Source organism: Camelus dromedarius, chromosome 2 (genome assembly GCF_036321535.1).
Source record: "Camelus dromedarius isolate mCamDro1 chromosome 2, mCamDro1.pat, whole genome shotgun sequence".
Lineage (NCBI taxonomy): Eukaryota > Metazoa > Chordata > Mammalia > Artiodactyla > Camelidae > Camelus > Camelus dromedarius.
Genome location: NC_087437.1, coordinates 115,907,842 through 115,929,858, shown reverse-complemented (window position 1 = coordinate 115,929,858; position 22,017 = coordinate 115,907,842). Strand labels below are relative to the sequence as shown.

General features: G+C 42.3%; 1 protein-coding gene across 1 annotated transcript in view; it reads left to right on the top strand.

Annotated features, from left to right (window-relative positions):
- KCNJ6 (potassium inwardly rectifying channel subfamily J member 6) overlaps positions 1–22,017 on the top strand; it is a 256,348-nt gene that overhangs the window by 51,552 nt on the left and 182,779 nt on the right. The window contains exon 2 of the mRNA XM_010997616.3: positions 14,791–14,842. Coding sequence (XP_010995918.1) covers positions 14,809–14,842 — 34 coding nt within the window. The 5' untranslated portion in view covers positions 14,791–14,808. The remainder of the gene's footprint in view (positions 1–14,790; positions 14,843–22,017) is intronic.

Here is a 22,017-nt window from a genome sequence, read left to right as displayed (position 1 = left end):
AGAACACAGTCTGGCTTTTCCTCTTCTCCATGTGTAACCATATCAGCACATGTATCAATGTCCATGAATCTCCCTCCTCCCCCAGGGAGGACACAGTATGCCCTATCAATGGGAAGAATTGAGCTTTATCTGAAGAACTTCTTTAAAGGATATGTCCAAATATTTTTTCTATTGATTTATTCTGTTTTCTTCTCCAAGGACACAAATTATATGTTGAGTCATCTTTGTCTGTCTTCCATGTCCAACCATGTTCTAGTCAATCTTTTTCTTAACTCTTGTTTGTTTTCTTTTTATGTTGCTTTATTTTCTCAAGTCTTTACTGACTGTATTTTTATCCATCTTTTCTCTTTTGTCCAAATCCAACATGGCTTCTATTATTATATTCACTTTACTTTTCTCTTCTAGGTCATTTTTAACTTCATTCCATTGTTTTATCATTTCCTCCCACAGCTCTGGAGTCTCTGCTTTTAGTTCTTGAAATACTGAATTTAGTTTTTCATCAGCTCTTTGAGTTTAGGGAGAATCATTTTGTTGTGTTTTTCATCTACCCTGCTACAAAATGTTTCCTGTGCTTTTCCTCAACAGCCTCTAGTTTGCCTTTTAGGGGGCAATATTTTGAGTAGATTCTCTGCTCATTCCTCATGAATGAGGGGAGTTCTGCCTGGATCAGCTATCCACGAAAGGACAGTCTTGAGAGGAGCCAGGAAAGCACTGAAATTAAGCAGGTGGCCTCTGGCTCAAAATGCAGCTCTAATGCTGGGTTCTGTCAGAAAGTGTAGCTCTTAAATCACTACAGCTAAGAAAGATTGGCAGCCAGAGAGCTGCTAACCATCACAGTCCCTCCTCCACTCAGCCACCCCGGGAGACTGCTTCTTGCAGATCTGAGCATTTTCTCATTTCCTTCTGTTTCCTGTGGCCTTTCTGTGGTGTCACACACTGTCCGAGGAGACTCCCACAGGCTGTCCTACGTCTTCATCTTGCTTTTCTAAACATTGGATGTGCCCCAGGATGGGGAAGACCAGACTCTGCTTGCTCTGCCAGAGATCTCCAGGGCCTGTTAGTCATCCTTTCTCGCTGGCAGTCTTCATGGTGGTCCAGTTCTTGCTGCATAGAGTCCATATCTCTCCTTATATATAGTTTAGGATTAGATTATAGACATTTCCTAGTTTCACAAAAAAATTAAATTCCTTTTTGTTGATTTGTCTCTTCACGGTTTTCTAAAGGAAAACCTTAAAATTAGATCTCTCCGAGTTTGAAATTGGTAGGTACTGACAGGCATATATAGATAGATAAACAAGATTATACTGTATAGCACAGGGAAAAATATATACAAGATCTTGTGGTAGCTCACAGCAGGAAAAAATGTGACAATGAACATATGTATGTTCTTGTATAACTGAAAAATTGTTCTCTGCACTGGAAATTGACACAACATTGTAAAATAACTATAACTCAATAAAAAAATGTAAAAAAAATAATTAGATCTCTCCATAAACATCATGGCTCAAATAAATACCTATTCTTTGCTTTTACCCCTAGAGATTTCAATTCAGTCCATCTGCAGTGGAGCATAGTTATATCTAGGCTTAGAAAGAGCCCACAGGCAATGAATTTGAAGCATTAGGATGCCGCTCAATGCTACCCCTATCCAGAGTATTGACTGATGAACCATGCAAGAGGATCTCAGACTAGAAGGAAATCAAGTAACCATTGTATTTATCCACGTCAGCAGCCCAGCCACACACCTCCCTCAATGCAGAGACCATTGATCGGGCTGAAGGCTGAAGAGAGGTGGCTTATCCTCACCATGGTGGGTTTGTCCTTTTTTTTTTTAATTCGGAAAAATTTTGAACCAATAAAAAAGTCAGAGTAATAGAATGCACATACTTGTATGCTTCACCCTTCACGTAGATCACATTTGCCTTTTTTGTGGAGTGTCTCTCTCTCGGACCATTTGAGAAGGAGTTGTAGATGTCAGGATACCTCACCCTTAAGTATTTGAATATGAATCTCCTGGGAACAAGGACATTCTCTACACTGATTTGGAGACTACCTGCTTACAGGCTCAGTTGCTCATCTAGCTAGAGATAGGGAGTCAGGAACGGAGAGGGTGGATTCCCACATAAAGACCAGAAGCACAAAATCACCCTGAGTTCAGGAAGTGAAAGCAGGGAGTAAGGAGAGGGCAAGAAAGATGGTAGCAGGGTTTCCAGGGGAAAGGGTCCAGGCCACAAGAAGGAAATGAAAATGTTTAAGCTCGTTGCTGCCTTATGTAGAGTAATTCTATTCCCACCCCTACACAGGGCCTAGTGAATGCTGCAATATTGTATGGAATCGTTTTGGTATGATATTTACAAAGCAGAGTTAACATGATTTTAAAATACAGGGAGCCTAAAGAGCTTCAGAAAATGATGTCTGAACATCCCTACCCCCCATGCTTCTGGCCATAGCTTCCTGAATGATGGAGAAAGCAAACACCATCTGCCCAACGCCCAGTCCCCCAGAGGATCCAGCCTTAGGGAAGAATTTTTGCCTTGAGCTCCCTGAACCGTACCTCCTCCCCTCCCCCTCGCCTTCTGCTGTCCTCTGGGACAGGGAGCCTGAACAGCTGCTGCCTGTCAGAAACCGAGGCTCCCGGCCGTGCTTGGCCAATAACCCACCTTGTAACTAACGGTGGCAGGAGTTGTTTTTCTTTTCCCGTGGATAACTGTCAAACAAGTAGGGACCACTGAATTGTCAGTGGGAAGCCTGTTGTTGGGAATACACAGTTTTGAGAAAGATTCAGCATGTTTGGGCAGGACTGGGTTTCACAGCTCAGCAACACTGAGAGGGCCATGTGAACACAGCACAGAATTATGCAATGACTGGTCCACAGGGAGAGAGGGTCCCCAGCAGATGCAGTCACTCTCGACTTCTGCCTATTGAATTAGAAGTTTACAGTTGATATTTCAGGTCTCATAAGGCATTAGAAAAGCTTTTTTTCTGCTCCATTTAATTTTTTTTTTTTGTCTCAAAATGACTTAAACTACGCAAATGATGCTAAGCCATTTTCAGAGACACAGACTAGGAATCTCAACCATCCTCTTCTCTCATCTGGTTTTATTTAGAAAGGTCCTAAGGACAGTCAGAACAGAACAAGGTGAAGGTCATGGTAAATCTCCACAAGGGGACAGACAATTCCACTAGAAAGGGTTACCAGAATGAAAATTCCATTTCTCTCTTTCCTTTAAAGCCCTGGGACGTGAAAGCCACATCCCACTCCAAAATTGTTCCATTAACCCACCCTCACAGTGCACTTAGAATGCGGGCAGGCCAGAGCCCTGGAAGAAGGTGGCGGGGGCACACAAGGGAAAAAGAAGAAAAGAAAAAATGAATAGAAAAGAAAGAAACAGAGGAAAATAAATTTGGGGGTGTTTGTTAGTTTAATTTCCTCGTGATCAGAGAACATAGTCTGTATGCTTTCAGTTATTTTGTTTGATGAGGTATGTGTTATGGCCCAAGGTATGTTCCATCTTGGTTTACATTCTGTGGGCACCTGAGAAGTACACACATTCTAGCGCTGTTGGGTCGATTACTATGAATGTTGATTAGATCCTGTTGGTTAATGGTGTTGCTGAGCTCCTCTATATCCCTGCTAATTTTCTCTCTAGTTATTTTGGCAATTGTTAAGAGAGGGATGTTGAAGTTTTCAACTGTATTTGTGGGTTTACATATTCATCCTTTAAATTCTATCAGTTTTTGCTTTATGTATTTTGCATCTCTGTTGTTTGGTGCATACACCTTTAGGATAACTACATGTTTACACAGTGTAAAGTATAACTTTCATATGCACTGGGAAGCCAAAAAAATTTGTGTGGCTCAATTTATCCTGATATTCACTTTATTGCAATGGTCTGGAACTGAGCCCAAAATATCTCTGAGGTATGATTGGAATGTTCAGGGGGTTTCAGTTGTGTTTAGTGGAAGGAATAGAGAAAAGTACATCCATACCATTTTCCTAGGAGTTGAAATTGGGAAATTATTTGTAAATAGAGAGAAAGAAGAAAGAAGGACAAAGGACAAAAAACAAAGGAGAATGGAATGGTGTTTTCTTGTTTTCCTTTCTCCTGAGAGATCTGTGCTGTTGAGAATCAGTTGTGAAGTACCTAACGAAGGGGTCACCACCTCTCCCTTCCCTCCCCTGTCCAAGCAGAAGTTCAAGCTGAAAATGTAGCAAGAAACACAAGACAATGATATGATTTCTATCAATAAATATTCCCCATTCTCCAGCCCAGTAAATGTCACATTTGGTTATGAAATTGAATTTTGCAAAATAACATTTTAAAAATATTCCTCCAACTTAGTGTCTTTTATAACTATTGACACAGATGAGAGAGTGAAGTAGCACATCTCTTTGTCCCCTATGCCCTTTCTCATGCATGCATAAGTAATAGACTGACTTTCAGTGATTCCAATAACTGGGCTCTCAGCTGCCTGTTTGGCTCCCCTATGACCCAGGTCAGCAGGGATGTGTTCAGTTTTGAAAACAAGCATCCACTTCACTTCCCTGGACACTGACAGTGCCCAAGAGGGGCCTGGCTTGGGAAGGAACTGTTACTGTGCTCCATTGGGTTCCCCATCTCACTAGAGAATTTCCACATATGTTATCCAACAGTGGATAGCTTAGTCTTAAGTTTCATCATTGGATTAATCTCCGGTCAAAAAACTTGATCATAGCTCTCCCAAGGGCTGTTCATTATCATACCTCACAAGACTGAGCCATAAGTGAATGAGTGAATGGATGGACGAATGAACCCCTTGCCCTTCATTTACAACCCAGCCAGTTCTTGAGGGAGAACATGGCAAATTGCCTCATGGGAACACAGCACAGCTCGAGCCGAGGAAGCTAAGCTCATTCCTACCAATGGAAACTACAGGCAGAAGTTAAAAGTCAGGGTGTAGAGCTCTCAGCAACTGTTTTCTCTGGATAACCCAGAAAATGGAGAAAAATTATTTTGTCTCCCCAAAGGGGCTAGAGAGAAGAGCCTGCCACAGTACCTTTGCACAGGGCTCCCTAATACAACATTGGGGAGGGTATTGCTCAAGTGGTAGAGCGCATGCTTAGTGTGCACAAGGTCCTGAGTTCAATCCCCAGTACCTCCTCTAAAAATAAATAAACAAATAAACCTAGTTACCACCCCCTCAAAAAAAAATTTTTAAAAAGAGCAAAAGAACAGTGCATCATTAGACAAACAAAAGGCATTCTAGTGACCGTATTCGTCTCATCATTGGATTTGGGCAACTCCTTAAAAGAGGATTCAACCTGCTGGGTCAGGCAAACTTTTCTAAGCATCCCTTATAGGACAAAGTAAGCAGTTAACAGTCATTACTAGTTCTTGTCACTTCACCTCCACCACTACCCCCATCACCTCTGATTGAAAAAAAAAGAAACAACTGCATCCAAACAAAAGCAAAAGAAACTGGGGATTTTTTTTCCCTTGAACTATGACCTCATCTTTGAAACAATTTAAAAAGAGCTCTTACATGTCATTTTTTTGCACCACTTCGAGCAGAAATCCTTCTGGAACATTCTGGACAAATGATCAGTCAGCTTCTCATGTCAGGAAACTCATGACTGTGCAAGGAAACCTTTTTCGTTCTATTCATTCTTCAGTTTTGTTTTGGGATTTTACTTCCTCTTCTTTGGAAACAAAGAGATGAATTCTTTTTATTTTTCTGGTTGTTCCTAAGTTTGTCATCACTGTTGTCTCTAGAAATCATGGTTCCAAGAATGACAGGTCCTACGACAGAAGTATGCACAGGGATGCAAAGAATGGTCACTAGAAAAGGGGTAGCCAGGGGCAACGTCAAACAAGAGGCCAAATCCAAACTGATCCTCAAAGACAAGTAGGAGCTAACTGTGCAGGCCAAGAAAGCAGGGAAAGGAATGGAGCAAGGCAATGCGTTCCGGTACCCAAAGGGGCTCATTTGGCTGGAACAGAGTTTAGAAGCAGGGAGTGATGGGAAATGAGCCTGGGGAGGTAGGTGGAAGCCAGGTCCTGATTTACCCCAGAATGGGGCAGAGTTGGGAGTGCAGAGCTAGCGGAGGACTCCCTGTGCTCGGAACCTGTATCATGTGCAAAAGGAAAAGAAAAGGGAAAAGAAAGGAAGTAATATGGAGTCTTCCCCCTTTCCTCTTGTGAACAGAGAGGGTTAGCAAAGCAGGTGGCTGCGACGAAGGTAGGTGGGGGAGGCATCGGCCACTGTAAGGTTTCGGATTCCAGGAAAACGGCTCTGGAGGTGAGACAAGAGCCTCAGAGAGATGCTGGCCCAGAAGGGAGGCAACAGATTGAGAGAAATGAGACTGAGAGGGAATTCCAGGCTGCTTCCAAGATTCCATACTTTGTGGTTGAGCCCTGGGAAGCACGTGGAACCTAGAGCAGGTGCGTCCTGAGACAGGCGCGCCTGCCCGGGTTGGCAGCAGTGAGGCAGGCTCCCAAATCTCTCTGGAGATTTCAGCCTGGGATCTTCTCGGTGCCTCCCCGCACTCCAGCTCAGCATTCTCCTCAAAGGAAACTTCTTGCTATGATGTGGGTGACAACGCTTGTCCTATATTTTATGATATTTCCAGGAGCTCTAGGAAAGGAGGAATGAGTCACTCATCAATATTCCAAGGAACCAGCCACACTGGGCATTCATGAAACACTGCTGGGAAGCCTGGAGGGGAGCCCCCGGGGTTTTGAGCAGGGGAGGACACACGCAGAGCTTTGGAGAAATTCTGCAGCCGTGTGGTCCAGCAGTTTTCTAACACTTAGCCCTGCAGTCTGTCCCTCTAGGCAGGAGAAGTTCATGTGCTCAGCATGCTTCCAAGAAAGAACCCCAGGTGATGCTCCAAGTCCTTTCCTCTCACCTAAGATTTGAGGTGATGTAAAAGCACCACCTTGAATTCATGTAATTTATTTTTGTAAGACGTACTGATACCCCAGTGCAGTAGGCCCCTCCCTAGTCTGGTCACATGGCCACAACATGGCCACAGTGACGGTATCTTAAGAAACCCAGCAGGGTGACCTGTACACAAGGAACCTTAGAAAGGGTATCTTCATGAGGCAGGGACTCTCAGCCTTTTGCAAAGGAGGCCATGTCACCAAAGCATCCTGCGTGGCCTGCCCAGTAAGAATTTCACCTCCTCCTTCAAACACCCCCCTACACATTTTTTACCCTGAATCATATCTTTAGATCACCATAGGAGCCTTTCACTGAGCAAATCAAGGATAAAAACTATATTATGTAAAATTGTACCACAGCCCAGTGGACAAGCTCTTAATTCTTGAAACTCCCTTAGCCTCTGAGAGAGAGCTCCCGGGGTTTCCCCAAGGTGCTCCCACAAGTTCAGGCCTTGGCACCCTTCCTCCTCCCCCAGCTTCAAGCATCACCCCAACTCCAGCCTCTGTCTCCCTCCTGAGCAACTCGGCCTGCCCTCCATGGTCCTCCATGGTTTACACCCTGATTTTCTGAGCTGACCGTCTGCTACTCTTCTCACACTTGGCCTCAGTCCACCTGCTGCCTGCTGGTCCTCAGGCACCAAGGCTCCCCATCGCTACTTTTCCTCCACCTGGAATATTCCACCTCGCTCCTCCCCTCCCCACATCACTCTCTGACCCTTCTTGACACAAGGGAGCTCTTCCTCTGTGAGCCTGCTCTGGTTCTGAGAGTTAGAATTCCTGTGTTTGACATCCAGCTCTACTCTTGTTCAGCTCTGTGACCCGGGGCCATTTGCTGAACCTCTCTGTGCCTCAGTTTTTCCATTCCCAAAGTGAGGGCGCTAAAACTTATTTCATCAGGCCCTTGTGGGAATTAAATGAGATAGTCTAGCAATGCTCTCAACCTAGTGCCAGAGTGTAATAAATGTGAACTAAATGGGACTATTTTATTGTCCCAAACCATAGCTGCGTGCTGACTCTTCATTCCCACGAGTTTTTCATTAGGCGAGAAGCTAATTCATGGTTCTTAAATTCTCTATATTTTTCAGTAGCCACTCAAGGCAATGTGTGGTACCACATTATAAGAACACTTCTTTGACTGGCTATCTCAGAATGCGGCGTTTCCCCTTTAAATTGGTCCCCCTGTGACTAGCTGCGGCATCATGTCGGGAAAGTGGAAGAACAACATGGGGATGCCGCGGTTGGAGGCCCCCACTGGCATGTTTGTAGAGAACCCTGAGAACAAGGTGGGAGATTTGTAGCCCCTGTTTTAACCTGGAGGTGAGGTCCAATGAGGATTCACGTTCATAACACAGCACTATCGTCTCCCACTATATGTAAGTGTTCCTTTAAATGGTTGTAACTTTTTTAAAAATCACAGTTTTCTGAGGAGTATAAGCACACATTTTTAGAGAGATAAAAATATCCAAAATGCAAATATGGCTGGTTTGAAATATATCAATTATGATGAGTTTCCCCCTCATCCTTAAAAGCCTGCTTCTGGGCTCCAGAAAGAAAGACGGCCGCGCTGCCGAGGAGCGCGCAGACCGCACTCGGCTCCGCCAGCCCCTGCCCTCTGCGTGCGAGGGAGCCGCGTGCGGAGGAAAAGCACCTCCTCCTCCCCACCACCCAGGAAACCTGGCATTCATGAATCAACCCCCTACACACACACACGCACGCAGTCACACACACACACAGTGCCCGAGTTGTAGCTTTGAGCTACAGTCAAGCTCTGTTATAACTGCCCTCATTAAAAACCCCTCTGTCATTTCAGACAGTCAGAAAGAAGTATATGTCTGGCATGGTCCAAGGAGGAAGCCACGTTCTCCCTAGCTGCAACAGAAGCATGAGTGTAAATCTCACACACAAACACACACACACCCCAAGCAAACTGCTGAGCTTATATTTTTATTACCAGGTATGGTAAACAGAACACAGTCAGACAATAAGAAAATTAAATACCCACCAGCCCTGAGGGTCAATACTTTGCCCAAGGAGTTCGGTATGCTCTTAACAAGACACTCAGTATATGTTCTCAGCATCTGTGGGCAAGTTTTGCTCAAACCTGACAGTATTTCCAGCAAACTTTAAATGTTTCTGTTATTCCATTAAGGGTATGACAACACAGTTGCAAAAGGAGTTCCTCTTAGAGAAAAAGAACCCAGCTCTTCCAAGAAGCATGCCAAGGTCCTGGAAGCTTGTATTCTGGTGGAGGGTGTTGGAAATGGGGGTGTGGGGTGCACGGTCACCAGCTGTTGACCCTCATGGTAAGTAGTCTCCTGGGAGGCAGGCAGACTTGGGTCTTATAAGTTTCAGGAAAAATTGCTCTGTTGTTTTTGGTACCAGTGCCAGAGGTCAATATTTGTCCTCATACAGCAAGGACAGGCGATAACCCTTGGCTCCCGCATGGTAGCCAAACGGAATAATGATTACACACACACACACACACACACACACACACAAACACACATACACACACACACGCACAGATATAACACTTGAGTGTATGAATACACATTTCCTCATCTGTTCTTCACAACGGGCCTCTGAATGAAGACACACAGACACGACCTCTCCCCACTGCACAGAGAAGCAAAGTGAAGCTTCCAGGGATTAATAGTAAGTACCTAGAAAGCAAAGCCAAGACAGAAAGCGTTTAGACCCAGGCTCCTTTTAGACTCCCTGACTGCTCCACTTCTCACTCACTCACACGCTCTCTCAAAATAAGAACATCCAAGGGGCACAGACACAGTAAATAAACAATACATTTTCAAACCAAAGTAAGTTCTTTTCTCCAGAACAGTAAGATTCCTGCATCCCTGGTTTTCTTCTAATTTTACAACTAATAAACCAGTAGATTATGTCAAATATCAAAGCCTTTGGTTCCCAGAGGAAAGATATTTCTAAAGGACTTGAAGCAAACATATGTCTTTTTCATCGTAAATATCACCAATTCTCATACTCTGTCCCAAACTAAGAGTGTGCAGCTGCCCTTTTCATGCAGGTGGCTGCTACTAAACATGCCTCAGCAAACAGCCAACCTTGTCTGAAAGGAACAGACCAGGAAACTGTGGCCCCAAAAGTAAAATGCCTTGCTCAGAATCCTAGGGCTTTTCAGTGGCAGAGACTCCTGGTCTACCATGAACTTCCTCCGGTCTTGATGGCTGTGGCAATGGAAGCCTCCAGACAGGACTGCTGGGAGGTGGGACTTGACTTTTCCAAAGGTCTCAGACTCCCTTCCCTACACCCATAATAAATTATGCAGTGACCATGAACACACTTGAACATGAGCATGCTTAGAAATAAAATTCAGGGAAAAGAATCAGGAAGAGTGGAGGAAAACGGCAGAGACTGAGTGGTACCCAGTGGAGCTCTTAGTGAAAAATTTGGGAGCACGAGGAGGAAATGGAAATTGGGTGTCTAGGCAGAGGGAACAATGACTGCCAAGGCAGGAAGGTACCTGTAACTAGGATGTGGGTTGAGAAGACAGAACCATCCAGACAGCTGGCCCTGGTTAAAGGACAAGGACTGCATGCTTACTTGCTAGAGGACTCACAATTTTCAAGCAGGTGTGCGTGGAAGTCTGCATTTTACATAGATTCCCCCAGGATTGTTTCAAGGTAAACCTGCTGGTGAGGCCAGAGGCAGAGGGAAGCAACATCAGCAGCCCCTTTAAGAGATAGCAGCAAAATAGCCAAGATGTGGGCAACCTAAACACCCATCAACAGATGGCTGGATAAAGAAGATGAGGAATAGGTACACAATGGAATATAACTCCACCATGAAAAAGGATGACATAATGCCGTTTGCAGCAACATGGATGGACCTAGAGATGATCATACCAAGTGAAGTAAGTCAGACAGAGAGAGACAAATATCATATGATATCATTTATATGTGGAATCGAAAAATATGATACAAATGAACTCTTTTACAAAATAGAAACAGACTCACAGACATAGAAAACAAACTTATGGTTACCAAGGAGGAAGTTTGGGGGAGGGTGGGTGAATTAGGAGTTTATCCATATAAAATGGATAAACAATAAGGACCTACTGTATAGCACAGGGAACTATATTCAATATCTTATAATAACCTATAATGGAAAAGAATCTAAAAATGAATATGTGTGTGTGTGTAACTGAATCACTTTGCTGTACACCTGAAACTAACACAACTTTGTAAATCAACTATACTTCAAAAAAGAGAGGCAGAGACAGCAGTAGAGGGAGGTCAGAGGTGAGACATGTGAAGTATCAGGGCTGAGGAAGAGAAGGGAGGTGGAGTGTTCCCAGATTTCTGGCTTAGGTATAACGTGGGTGGTGATCCGATAAACCAAAGACAGAGAATAGGAGAAGCAGCCCGGGTGTGAGGGGCTGGGGCTTGGCTGGTGGAAAGTGTGTGGGAATAGAAAGTGGCTTTGAGTCATGCACTGGGCGTCTGGGTGGTGCTCAGTAGACCCCAGGGGCTCAATGGTGAGGTCAGAGCTGGATATACAAACTTGGGAGCCACCAGCCATCTGTGGAAATTAGAGGCATTGTTGTGGATGAGACTGCTCTAAGGAAGAACACAGAAGGCAAAACGTGAGAAAGTCCAACACAGCACCAGCATTGTTGTATAAGGACTCCTGTTTCGATGTATCCATGTATGGTAGACCATGAGGTTCTGGGGGAGCAGAGGTTGTTGAAAAGAAGATGAGATCAGCTTGGAGGAAATTCCTTTCTTGGCATGGGCTTCAGTTTTATCAGCTGCATCACTATGGGGTTGGACTTGACAATCTCTAAAAGAATCTCTTCCAGGTTTAATATGCTATAATTCTAAATCTCTTCCCAGTATTGTAATTCCGATAACCAGCAAATTTACTTTGGAGGAAGCTCTTGGCTTTAGAAAAAGGAGAATTTGCTTGAATGGAATGTAAATCTTTTACAAACATGCGTGCCATGTAATTGCAAACCTCAACTTTTGGATAATGAGGGAAGGACATAAGGAGTTTAAAGACATCTCATAGCATGCCTGAACTACTTACACAGAAACATATGTCATGATTGCCACCATAAGCCACGATACAGATGAGTCAAACAGAGAGATAAATTTAGGATTTTTAAGGGCCCCTCCACTGTCGAAGTCAGAAGTTTCTATTTAACTACAGAAAAGAGAAACATGCTGATACAGACAGAATTTGATTTCTCCAGGATGAAGATACCCAACACATCTGAATAAAAATGGCTACAAGGACTATCCACTAGCAAGACCTGGGTACAAAATGTGGCAGTGTCCTTGGGTCACAAGAGGTAACGTGGTGAAACATACCCAAGAAGACAGAAAACTCAACAGGGCTTTGTAAGGATATAATGCCTGGAATCTGGGTGCCTGTGGCTGGGGGAGTCTCACCAATGGAGCCATTAGAAGGGGGCCAAGCTGAAGAGGTCAGTGATCCAGAGTAAGATAAAGTCATAGATTAGGATACAAAGAGAGATGGGGTAAGTGGAGGGGCTGGGCCAGCAGCACAACCAGGCTAGAAGGTGAAGTGGAGAGTCAGGAACAGAGCACGCAGAGACAGAACGAGGCTCCTACAGGTCGAGGATGAGCTTCACTGAGTTCTCACCATGGAGCTGCATCTATGCATGAATTGTGCTGAACCACTGGGGTAGACTCGTCTCTGAAGCAACCTCTCTGCACGCTCCTGTGAACCCGTGCTCCTGTGACAAGTTCCTCTTTGCCCGTCTCGTTGTTTCTGCTGCCCAACACGCTTAGCCTCTCCGACAGCAGTGCTGTTTCTTTACATCTCAATATAAACCGCATGGCAGGCTAAATCTTTACAGGCCAATGCCACCACGGTAGGGAGGGTGATCTTGGCTTCTTAACTCTTTCCGTTCTCAAGGGCAATTATCAGTTCAAGTAAGAGGCAGTGCCAGTAACGCAGGGCTTGTGAGAATCAGGCGTGCTTGTGATGTGCAAAGCTCTTTATCGATACTCAAAGAGACCTTTTAGTTTGGGAATAGGGGCACTGGAAGGATGAATAATGATATTGTTAACTGTACTTCAACACCCAAGCCATGACACGTCGACTCAAGGGCCAGCCAAGCCGCCGTGACAAGCTCAGCACCACACTGTGGCCGCAGGGAAAGTAAATGCCACCTCTGGTCTCTGAGAGCTAACATGTTGATGGCAGAAGAGTTGGACGACTGACACACCACGAAAAGTCAATGCCGTACCTATTCCATGTGAAGGCATGCTAGGGTCGTTCATAAACAGAAGGTCAGAGAAAGGAAAATGACAATTTAAAAGCACAAGGTGCCACTTTTTGCCTATCAGTTTGGCAAAGACAGGGTTGGGGAAAAGTGCTAATGCCCTTGGCAAGAATGGACAAAACCAGGATGCAGGGTGCAGCTCAGTGGTAGAGCGCGTGCTTGGCATGCACGAGGCCCTGGATTCAATCCCCAGGGCTCCTCTAAGAATAAATAGATAATAAGTAAGCCTAATTACCTACCCCCACCAAAAAAAAAAAAAAAGAATGTACGAAAACGAATGTTTTCATACAGTCAGAGCCAACTTTCTGGGGGACAATTGAGCAATACATGTCAAAATTCTTAACAGTCATAATTTTTAACCAAACCATACCTACCCCTGATATTTATCCTCAGTGTCGACAGGACAAGGGCACCAATCTGTGAACTCAAGGATGCTCATCACAGCATTGTATTAAATGGTGAAAATTGTAAGCAAATCAAATGGAATCTGGTTAAGGAAATGATGGCATAACCCACAGTGAATGCTATGCTGTGACAGTATATTCTACCTTTATTGACATAGAAAGATGTATGATACAGCATTGTGAGAGTAGCTTATGACATCACACGTATAGTATATTTATATTAGAAAAAGGGGATTATATTTCCATATCTGTATATACTGACAGGTATAGAAATGGGAACAGAAAGGTGTTTACCAAAATATAACAGTGGTTTCCTCTGGGAATGGAATGATAAAAACATCTATATTTTCCAATTTATAAATTTTTCAATATTTTCTGAGTTTTGAAATAACAATCATGTGTTAGTTTCATAATCATAAAAAGAATAAGGCTGCAAAAAGAGCAAAATAATAGCCAGTGTTTCAGTTACTAAGCATGTTAGGCGCCCAAGGAGATTAAAGAAATTGAAGAGAACTTTCAGTAGAGATGAAACATTATTTTTAACAGCCCCAAAGAAACTTTCTAATTAGGACAGTTTCAATTTATGTATGTGTCATTCTGACTCTCAAACTCAGTGGGTTATAACCCACATCCTAGTTGAAACAAAATGTGTTCAGCCCAAAATAGGTAAGGTCATAAACCCATCAGAAGTGATGACTTTCCAAAAACTCCAGGAATTCAAAGAAGTAAGACAAAGAAAAATGTACAAAATCTATTTAGCTTTTTGGGAGTGAAAAAAAGAAACCAAATGACTATAAAAATACCAGCTCCAAAAATACCCAAAAACACTTCAACGGGAGAAAATAGAGAGCAAAAGATTGGCATATGGGTGTCAAAACTCCAGTGTCAAAAAGGTTTTAAAAACCGGTTGTGCATCACCAATTATATATATCCAAGATCAATGTGACAGAAGCTCGTTTCCAAGAGCACTGGCAAGATTTTCAGTGTCCTAAAATTCTCTTTTCCGTGACTGACAGATCATATAGCTATAATGTGAGATTTGAAAATTCATTTCATCACTGGTGATCAAATTCTAACACAGGAAAAAGAAGGGAGAGAGAGGCAGTAACAGACCAATTGCAGTCATTCATATTTAAGACGTGCTTTAGACATAATTGTCTTTTCTTCTCACCTCCAGGAAAAGCACAAAGAAGAAATGACAGCGATGGCCAAGCTGACAGAATCCATGAGTGAGTAACTTGAAATTTATTCTTCATTTTTGGTTTTGAATGGAAAACCACAAAATTTTGCAAAAAACACATCTCCTTGTGTTTATCTGATTTGTTTTTTAATTTCCTTCTTGTAAGAGCCAAGGTCTATTTAACGCAGATTATTTTGTGTTAATGTTACATTGTATGTTATTCAAAATTCATCTCTTGTGGGGTCCAATTCTGTGCTGAAATTGTAACCCAATGTATGGAGCTAAAGAATCAAAATGGGTTGTATTTGTAGCACCGCATTGGGGATTGAAACCCACAATAATTTTAACCTGATTTTTAGGAGATTTGGACAAAGTCAGCTGAAGTTTTATGTGTAGATAGATATTCCATAGGCTGGACAATCTAAAGAGAGGAGAGAATGGCTTTTCTTTGCTAGAATTTCAGGTATAGTTTAAAAATTTCAGACAGAACTATTTTAAAAAATGGGGTACTTGAGGTGTAAGTAGATTGCAATGGTTTAGGCTTTGGGTATATCAGTAACACAATGTGCTAAGCTCTTAAGCCAAATAAATAGGATACAGGAATCGTTTTCAAGAGAAAAGAAAAATTAATTATAACAAATTCTCCTGCAAACTGAGAAATGCAATTTCCTGTGTTGAAGTTTAAATACCAAAGACTACATGGATATGAAACAGACAGACAATGTAGACTTTTTCCTTTGAAAATACACATTTTCCTGCTGACAGATTTCCTACCTGAAGTTACAAGGGAAGCTTGCAAACCCTTCTCCATTATCATTAGGGCCGTGAACACCTTCTTAAAGCTGGCCTCAAGATTAATCACTGTTCTTGCCGACATTTAACTAGGCTCCTGCCTCCTCCTTCTGCTATTCCTCAAATCATGAAACTATAAAGTGCAAGTGTTTTCTCCTGCGGCACAGTCAGTGAGCTCTTATCTCCAAAGGTCTCTCCAAGAAAAGCTAATGTTACAAAGACCTGTACATCCCATTTCTTTAATTCCTGACCCCAAACCTCTGCCTAATTCTGTGTGTCTCCAACACATGCTGATTTCACCATGTAAACGCCAGCTCCTGGGGACTAAGTGTAGCGCAGCCCCACGCCTCTCTTCCACTCTCCTTTCTGTGCCATCCCCTGCCCCTTCTCTGCCCCACCCTTCACTCCACGGATGGAAAAACCTTCAGAGGATTTGCCACTTGGTTTGAAAAACCCCAAACTAGTTCTCTGTCAGGGAAAGGACCTTCATTCATCGAACGTGCTCTTCTCAGACCCGGAAGGGGATAGTGAGGGTACCAGAACCGTCGTGAAACTGACATGCCTGTGTTGTCGAAATACAGGGTGGATTAGCGCCAACTAACTCACAATCCACAGCACATTAGCAGGATTAGTCCTGATCTCTAAATCCAAAATCACCAACAACAAAAAATTCACAGATTCTCCGAATGCTAGAAAGATCAACAGCTTGGAAACTAGCACCACTGTCCGCGAATGGAGTCTGGGCTGTATGGTGCATTAAACCACGAGTTATGATGCTAACAGGTTTTACAATGAGGCTCTTATTAGAATTTGATATTCTAGTTCAGTGGACTTTTTTAAACTCACCTAACTGAATTATAAACCACTAAGAGCACTACAAGAGATCTACTGGTCAATAATTCTGGTAGAGGGTTTCTAATTTTTCTGTCTCTATTGGATCCAGATGCATTTAAATAAGAGCCCTTCATTGGACCCTCACTGATGGGCTGGTTTTAAGTTTCATGTTTGCTTCTGCAGTAATTCTAAAGACTTTGATCTATGAGTCCACTGCCTTAAGAGAATTCTGCCAAAATTGAATTACAAACCCTTGGGTAGAGGAAAGCACATGGCCATCCTTCTAATTTGCTCTGTCCTTTTTAGAAAGGTCACTGGGTATGTTCAATGCATAATGGAAATTTAAAGTTTGAAAATGGACTTTAGAATCATACCCAACATTCTAGTCCATGGATCCCTACAAAGACAAAGAACATTATAAAATACATAAGACATACTATTACTCCTCTAGGTGCTAACTATGAACGTTCATCCTGCAGTCAACACTAATAAATATTTCATCAAAATTAAATTCCTGGATAATGCTATACACCATTATACATCTACTCTACATAGGAAATCTACAAGGAAATAAATACATAATTATGTCAGGACAGTCTATCAGTAGGCTAAGCAAAGAATTAACATTCAATTACTAGACAATAACTTTGATGGGAACATCAAATCCACGGCCACCAGAGAAAAGGGACAAAAACAGAACCACGAAGGCTCAGGACACAGAGCACTGAATGGGTTTTCAGAGCCAGTAAACACTTCGCTTTGTTAAACTGCCAAGCCAAACCCATCTGGTTAGGGGACTATCTCTGTTTAACTAGAACTGGAGAGCGATACTTCTCCTGTCACGAGAGGGGTCCAAACGCTACCGAGGGCTGTGGAAGTACCATCACAGAGAGGGGGCACCTTACTCATCTTCTAAGAGCAGGATGATGCTTATTTCTTTCTATCAGGTACCAAAGTAGTCAACCACCTTAAAAAAAAACCAACATTAGTTATGTTTTTAAATGGCAAGCAAAGGACACAAAAATATTAACAGGTTTTTAATGTTTAATTAAAAGCAACTTTATTTAATAAATCCATGACAATACTTCAAAATAGACTTGTCGCATTGTTGAAGGGACGAGGGGGCATGATAAAGAAGGAAAAGTAGAGGAAGGAAAAACAGATGAAATATAAGAAAATGCACATGAGAAAAACCCAGGGGAAAACATATCTATGAACAAAAGCCCCAGAGAAGGAGCTGCCAAGGAGGAAAGAGACAAAATCAGAAGGGGGAAGAGAAGACAAGACAGCAAAGAGAAAGGTGGCCGGGGGGTACTGACAGCACTTCCAGGGGATCTGAAATTCGCAAACTGCATTATCCTGCCCTGGACGTCCAACCTTTCAAAGGCTATTGACTTTTGACCACTGCCCTTTGACATTTTCATCTCTGTTAGCATCTTAGAAACAGATATTCTCTTACTTCAACCATCAGAAACCCTGTTCCAAATGGGGCAGCCAAAACCCCTGTGCTGGAGGAAGGGCCTCCGAACATGCCTGTCAGTAACCAGGAACTTCCCACCCACCCACTAAGGGAAATCGGGCTGACAGCCTGACCCGAGTGGAGACACCCGACCCCGCCCACCAACAGGCACGCGGTAACCCAGAGAAGGAAACCAAATCCCACACTGTGCTGGCACTATACATTGAGGCTGACAGGCCCCGTCCTGGCCACTTGAATCTAAGTCAGTGACAAATTGGAGGCATGCATATAGCCTGGGGCTCTGGAATCACGATCTGTACAGAGTACTTTTGTAGGTTGTTCTTACATAAATTTCTGTAGGCAACTCATTTCATGGCCGTTGCCTGCTGATATATGACCCGCCACCCCCAATCTGGGAATTTGTTGAGCACAGCACAGGAAGTCTCACCACCTGGGTCCATTGATAATGTGGATTATAATCTAAGTCTGGTCTTATGCACGGTGATGGAGTTGAAGGAGGGAGTTGGGGGGCAGGCAGGGATGCTCGGCCCCAATGCCTTCTCCAAGCTTCAGAGCCCCTTCCCGAGACTCATCCTCACCCCCAGTGCTCTGCCTACGTCCCTGGAGTCTCACTTCCGCCTCCTTCTCCGCACCAGTCACAAGTCCTCAGTAGTAGCAGCAGTAGATGGTGGCCACCTGAGGTGCCTGGGGCCAGCCAGGGCTCACGCTGGATCCTGGAGGGAGGTGCTGACTTCTCTTGCTTTTTTTTTTTTTAACATTTTTTATTGATTTATAATCATTTTACAATGTTGTGTCAAATTCCAGTGTTCAGCACAATTTTTCAGTTATTCATGGACATATACACACTCATTGTCACATTTTTTTCTCTGTGAGTTATCATAACATTTTGTGTATATTTCCCTGTGCTATACAGTGTAGTCTATTCTACAATTTTGAAATCCCAGTCTATCCCTTCCCACCCTCCAACCCCCTGGTAACCACAAGTCTGTATTCTCTGTCTGTGAGTCTATTTCTGTCCTTTATTTACGCTTTGTTTTTGTTTTTGTTTTTTAGATTCCACATATGAGCGTCCTCATATGGTATTTTTCTTTCTCTTTCTGGCTTACTTCACTTAGAATGACATTCTCCAGGAGCATCCATGTTGCTGCAAATGGCATTATGTTGTCAGTTTTTATGGCTGAGTAGTATTCCATTGTATAAATATACCAAATCTTCTTCATCCAGTCACCTGTTGATGGACATTTAGGCTGTTTCCATGTTTTGGCTATTGTAAATAGTGCTGCTATGAACATTGGGGTGCAGGTGTCATCCTGAAGTAGATTTCCTTCTGGATACAAGCCCAGGAGTGGGATTCCTGGGTCATATGGTAAGTCTATTCCTAGTCTTTTGAGGAATCTCCACACTGTTTTCCATAGTGGCTGCACCAAACTGCATTCCCAACAGCAGTGTAGGAGGGTTCCCCTTTCTCCACAGCCTCTCCAGCATTTGTCATTTGTGGATTATTGAATGACGGCCATTCTGACTGGTGTGAGGTGATACCTCATTGTAGTTTTGATTTGCATTTCTCTGATAATTAGTGATATTGAGCATTTTTTCATGTGCTTTTTGATCATTTGTATGTCTTCCTTGGAGAATTGCTTGTTTAGGTCTTCTGCCCATTTTTGGATTGGGTTGTTTATTTTTTTCTTATTGAGTCATATGAGCTGCTTATATATTCTGGAGATCAAGCCTTTGTCGGTTTCACTTGCAAAAATTTTCTCCCATTCCGTAGGTTTTCTTCTTGTTTTATTTCTGGTTTCCTTTGCTGTGCAGGAGCTTGTAAGTTTCATTAGGTTCCATTTGTTTATTCTTGCTTTTATTTCTTCTAGGAGAAAAATTTTTTAAATGTATGTCAGATAATGTTTTGCCTATGTTTTCCTCTAGGAGGTTTATTGTATCTTGTCTTATGTTTAAGTCTTTAATCCATTTTGAGTTGATTTTTGTATATGGTGTAAGGGAGTGTTCTAGCTTCATTGTTTTACATGCTGCTGTCCAGTTTTCCCAACACCATTTGCTGAAGAGACTGTCTTTATTCCAATGTATATTCTTGCCTCCTTTGTCAAAGATGAGTTGACCAAAAGTTTGTGGGTTCATTTCTGGGCTCTCTATTCTGTTCCATTGGTCTATATGTCTGTTTTGGTACCAATGCCATGCTGTCTTGATGACTGTAGCTCTATAGTATTGTCTGAAGTCTGGGAGAGTTATTCCTCCAGCCTCTTTCTTTCTCTTCAGTAATGCTTTGGCAATTCTAGGTCTTTGATGGTTCCATATGAATTTTATTATGATTTTTTCTAGTTCTGTGAAATATGTCCTGGGTAATTGGATAGGGATTGCATTAAATCTGTAGATTGCCTTGGGCAGTGTGACCATTTTAACAATATTGATTCTTCCAATCCAAGAGCATGGAATATCTTTCCATTTTTTAAAGTCTTCTTTAATTTCCTTCATCAATGGTTTATAGTTTTCTGTGTATAATTCTTTCACCTCCTTGGTTAGATTTATTCCCAGATATTTTATTACTTTGGGTGCTATTTTAAAGGGGATTGTTTCTTTACTTTCTTCTTCTGTTGATTTATCGTTAGTGTAAAGAAATGCAACTGATTTTTGAATGTTAATTTTGTAACCTGCTACCTTGCTGAATTCTTCAATCAGCTCTAGTAGCTTTTGTGTGGACCTTTTAGGGTTTTCTATATATAGTAACATGTCATCAGCATATAATGACACTTTTACCTCTTCTTTTCCAATTTGGATCCCTTTTATTTCTTTCTCTTGCCTGACTGCTGTGGCTAGGACTTCCAGGACTATGTTGAATAGGAGTGGTGATAGTGGGCATCCTTGTCTTGTCCCAGATTTTAGTGGGAAGCTTTTGAGTTTTTCACCGTTGAGTACTATGCTGGCTGTAGGTTTGTCATATATAGCTTTTATTATGTTGAGATATGTTCCCTCTATACCCAATTTGGCGAGAGTTTTTATCATAAATGGGTGTTGAATTTTATCAAATGCTTTTTCTGCATCGATGGAGATGATCATGTGGTTTTTGTCCTTTCTCTTGTTGATGTGATGTATTACACTGATTGATTAGCGTATGTTGAACCAGCCTTGTGTCCCTGGGATGAACCCCACTTGGTCATGATGTATAATCTTTTTTATGTGTTGTTGGATTCTATTTGCTAAAATTTTGGTGAGGATTTTGGCGTCTATGTTCATCAGTGATATTGGCCTATAATTCTCTTTTTTTGTAGTGTCTTTGCCTGGTTTTGGTATCAGGGTGATGGTGGCTTCATAGAATGAGTTTGGGAGTATTCCCTCCTTTTCAATCGTCTGGAAGAGTTTGAGAAGGACTGGTATGAGTTCTTCTTTGTATGTTTGGTAGAATTCCCCGGTGAAGCCGTCCGGTCCTGGACTTTTATTTGTAGGGAGGTTTTTAATTGCTATTTCTATTTCCTTTCTAGTGATCGGATTGTTCAAGTGTTCAGATTCTTCTTGATTCAGTTTTGGTGGACAGTATGTTTCCAGAAACTTGTCGATCTCCACTAGGTTATCCACTTTGGTTCCATATAGTTTTTCATAATATTCTCGTATGATATTCTGTATTTCTATTTTGTTTGTTGTAATTTCTCCATTTTCCTTTCTTATTTTGCTAATTTGTGCTCTCTCTTTTTTCTTTGTGAGTTTGGCCAGAGGTTTGTCGATTTTATTTACTTTTTCAAAAACCAGCTTTTGGTTTGGTTGATTTTTTCTGTGGTCTTGTTAATCTCTATTGTATTTAATTCCTCTCTGATCTTTATTATTTCCTTCCTTCTGCTGCTTTTTGGGGCTTTTTGTTCTTCTTTTTCTAATTCATTCAGGTGGTGGGTTAAATTGTTTATTTGAGATTGTTCTTCTTTTTTGAGGAAGGCCTGTATCACTATAAACTTCCCTCTTAGCACTGCCTTTGCTGTGTCCCATAGGTTTTGAGTGGTTGTGCTTTCATTATCATTTGTCTCAAGGTATTTTTTAATTTCAGCTTTGATTTCCTCATTGATCCATTGTTTTTTCAATAACATATTGTTTAATCTCCATGCTTTCCTTTTTTTCTC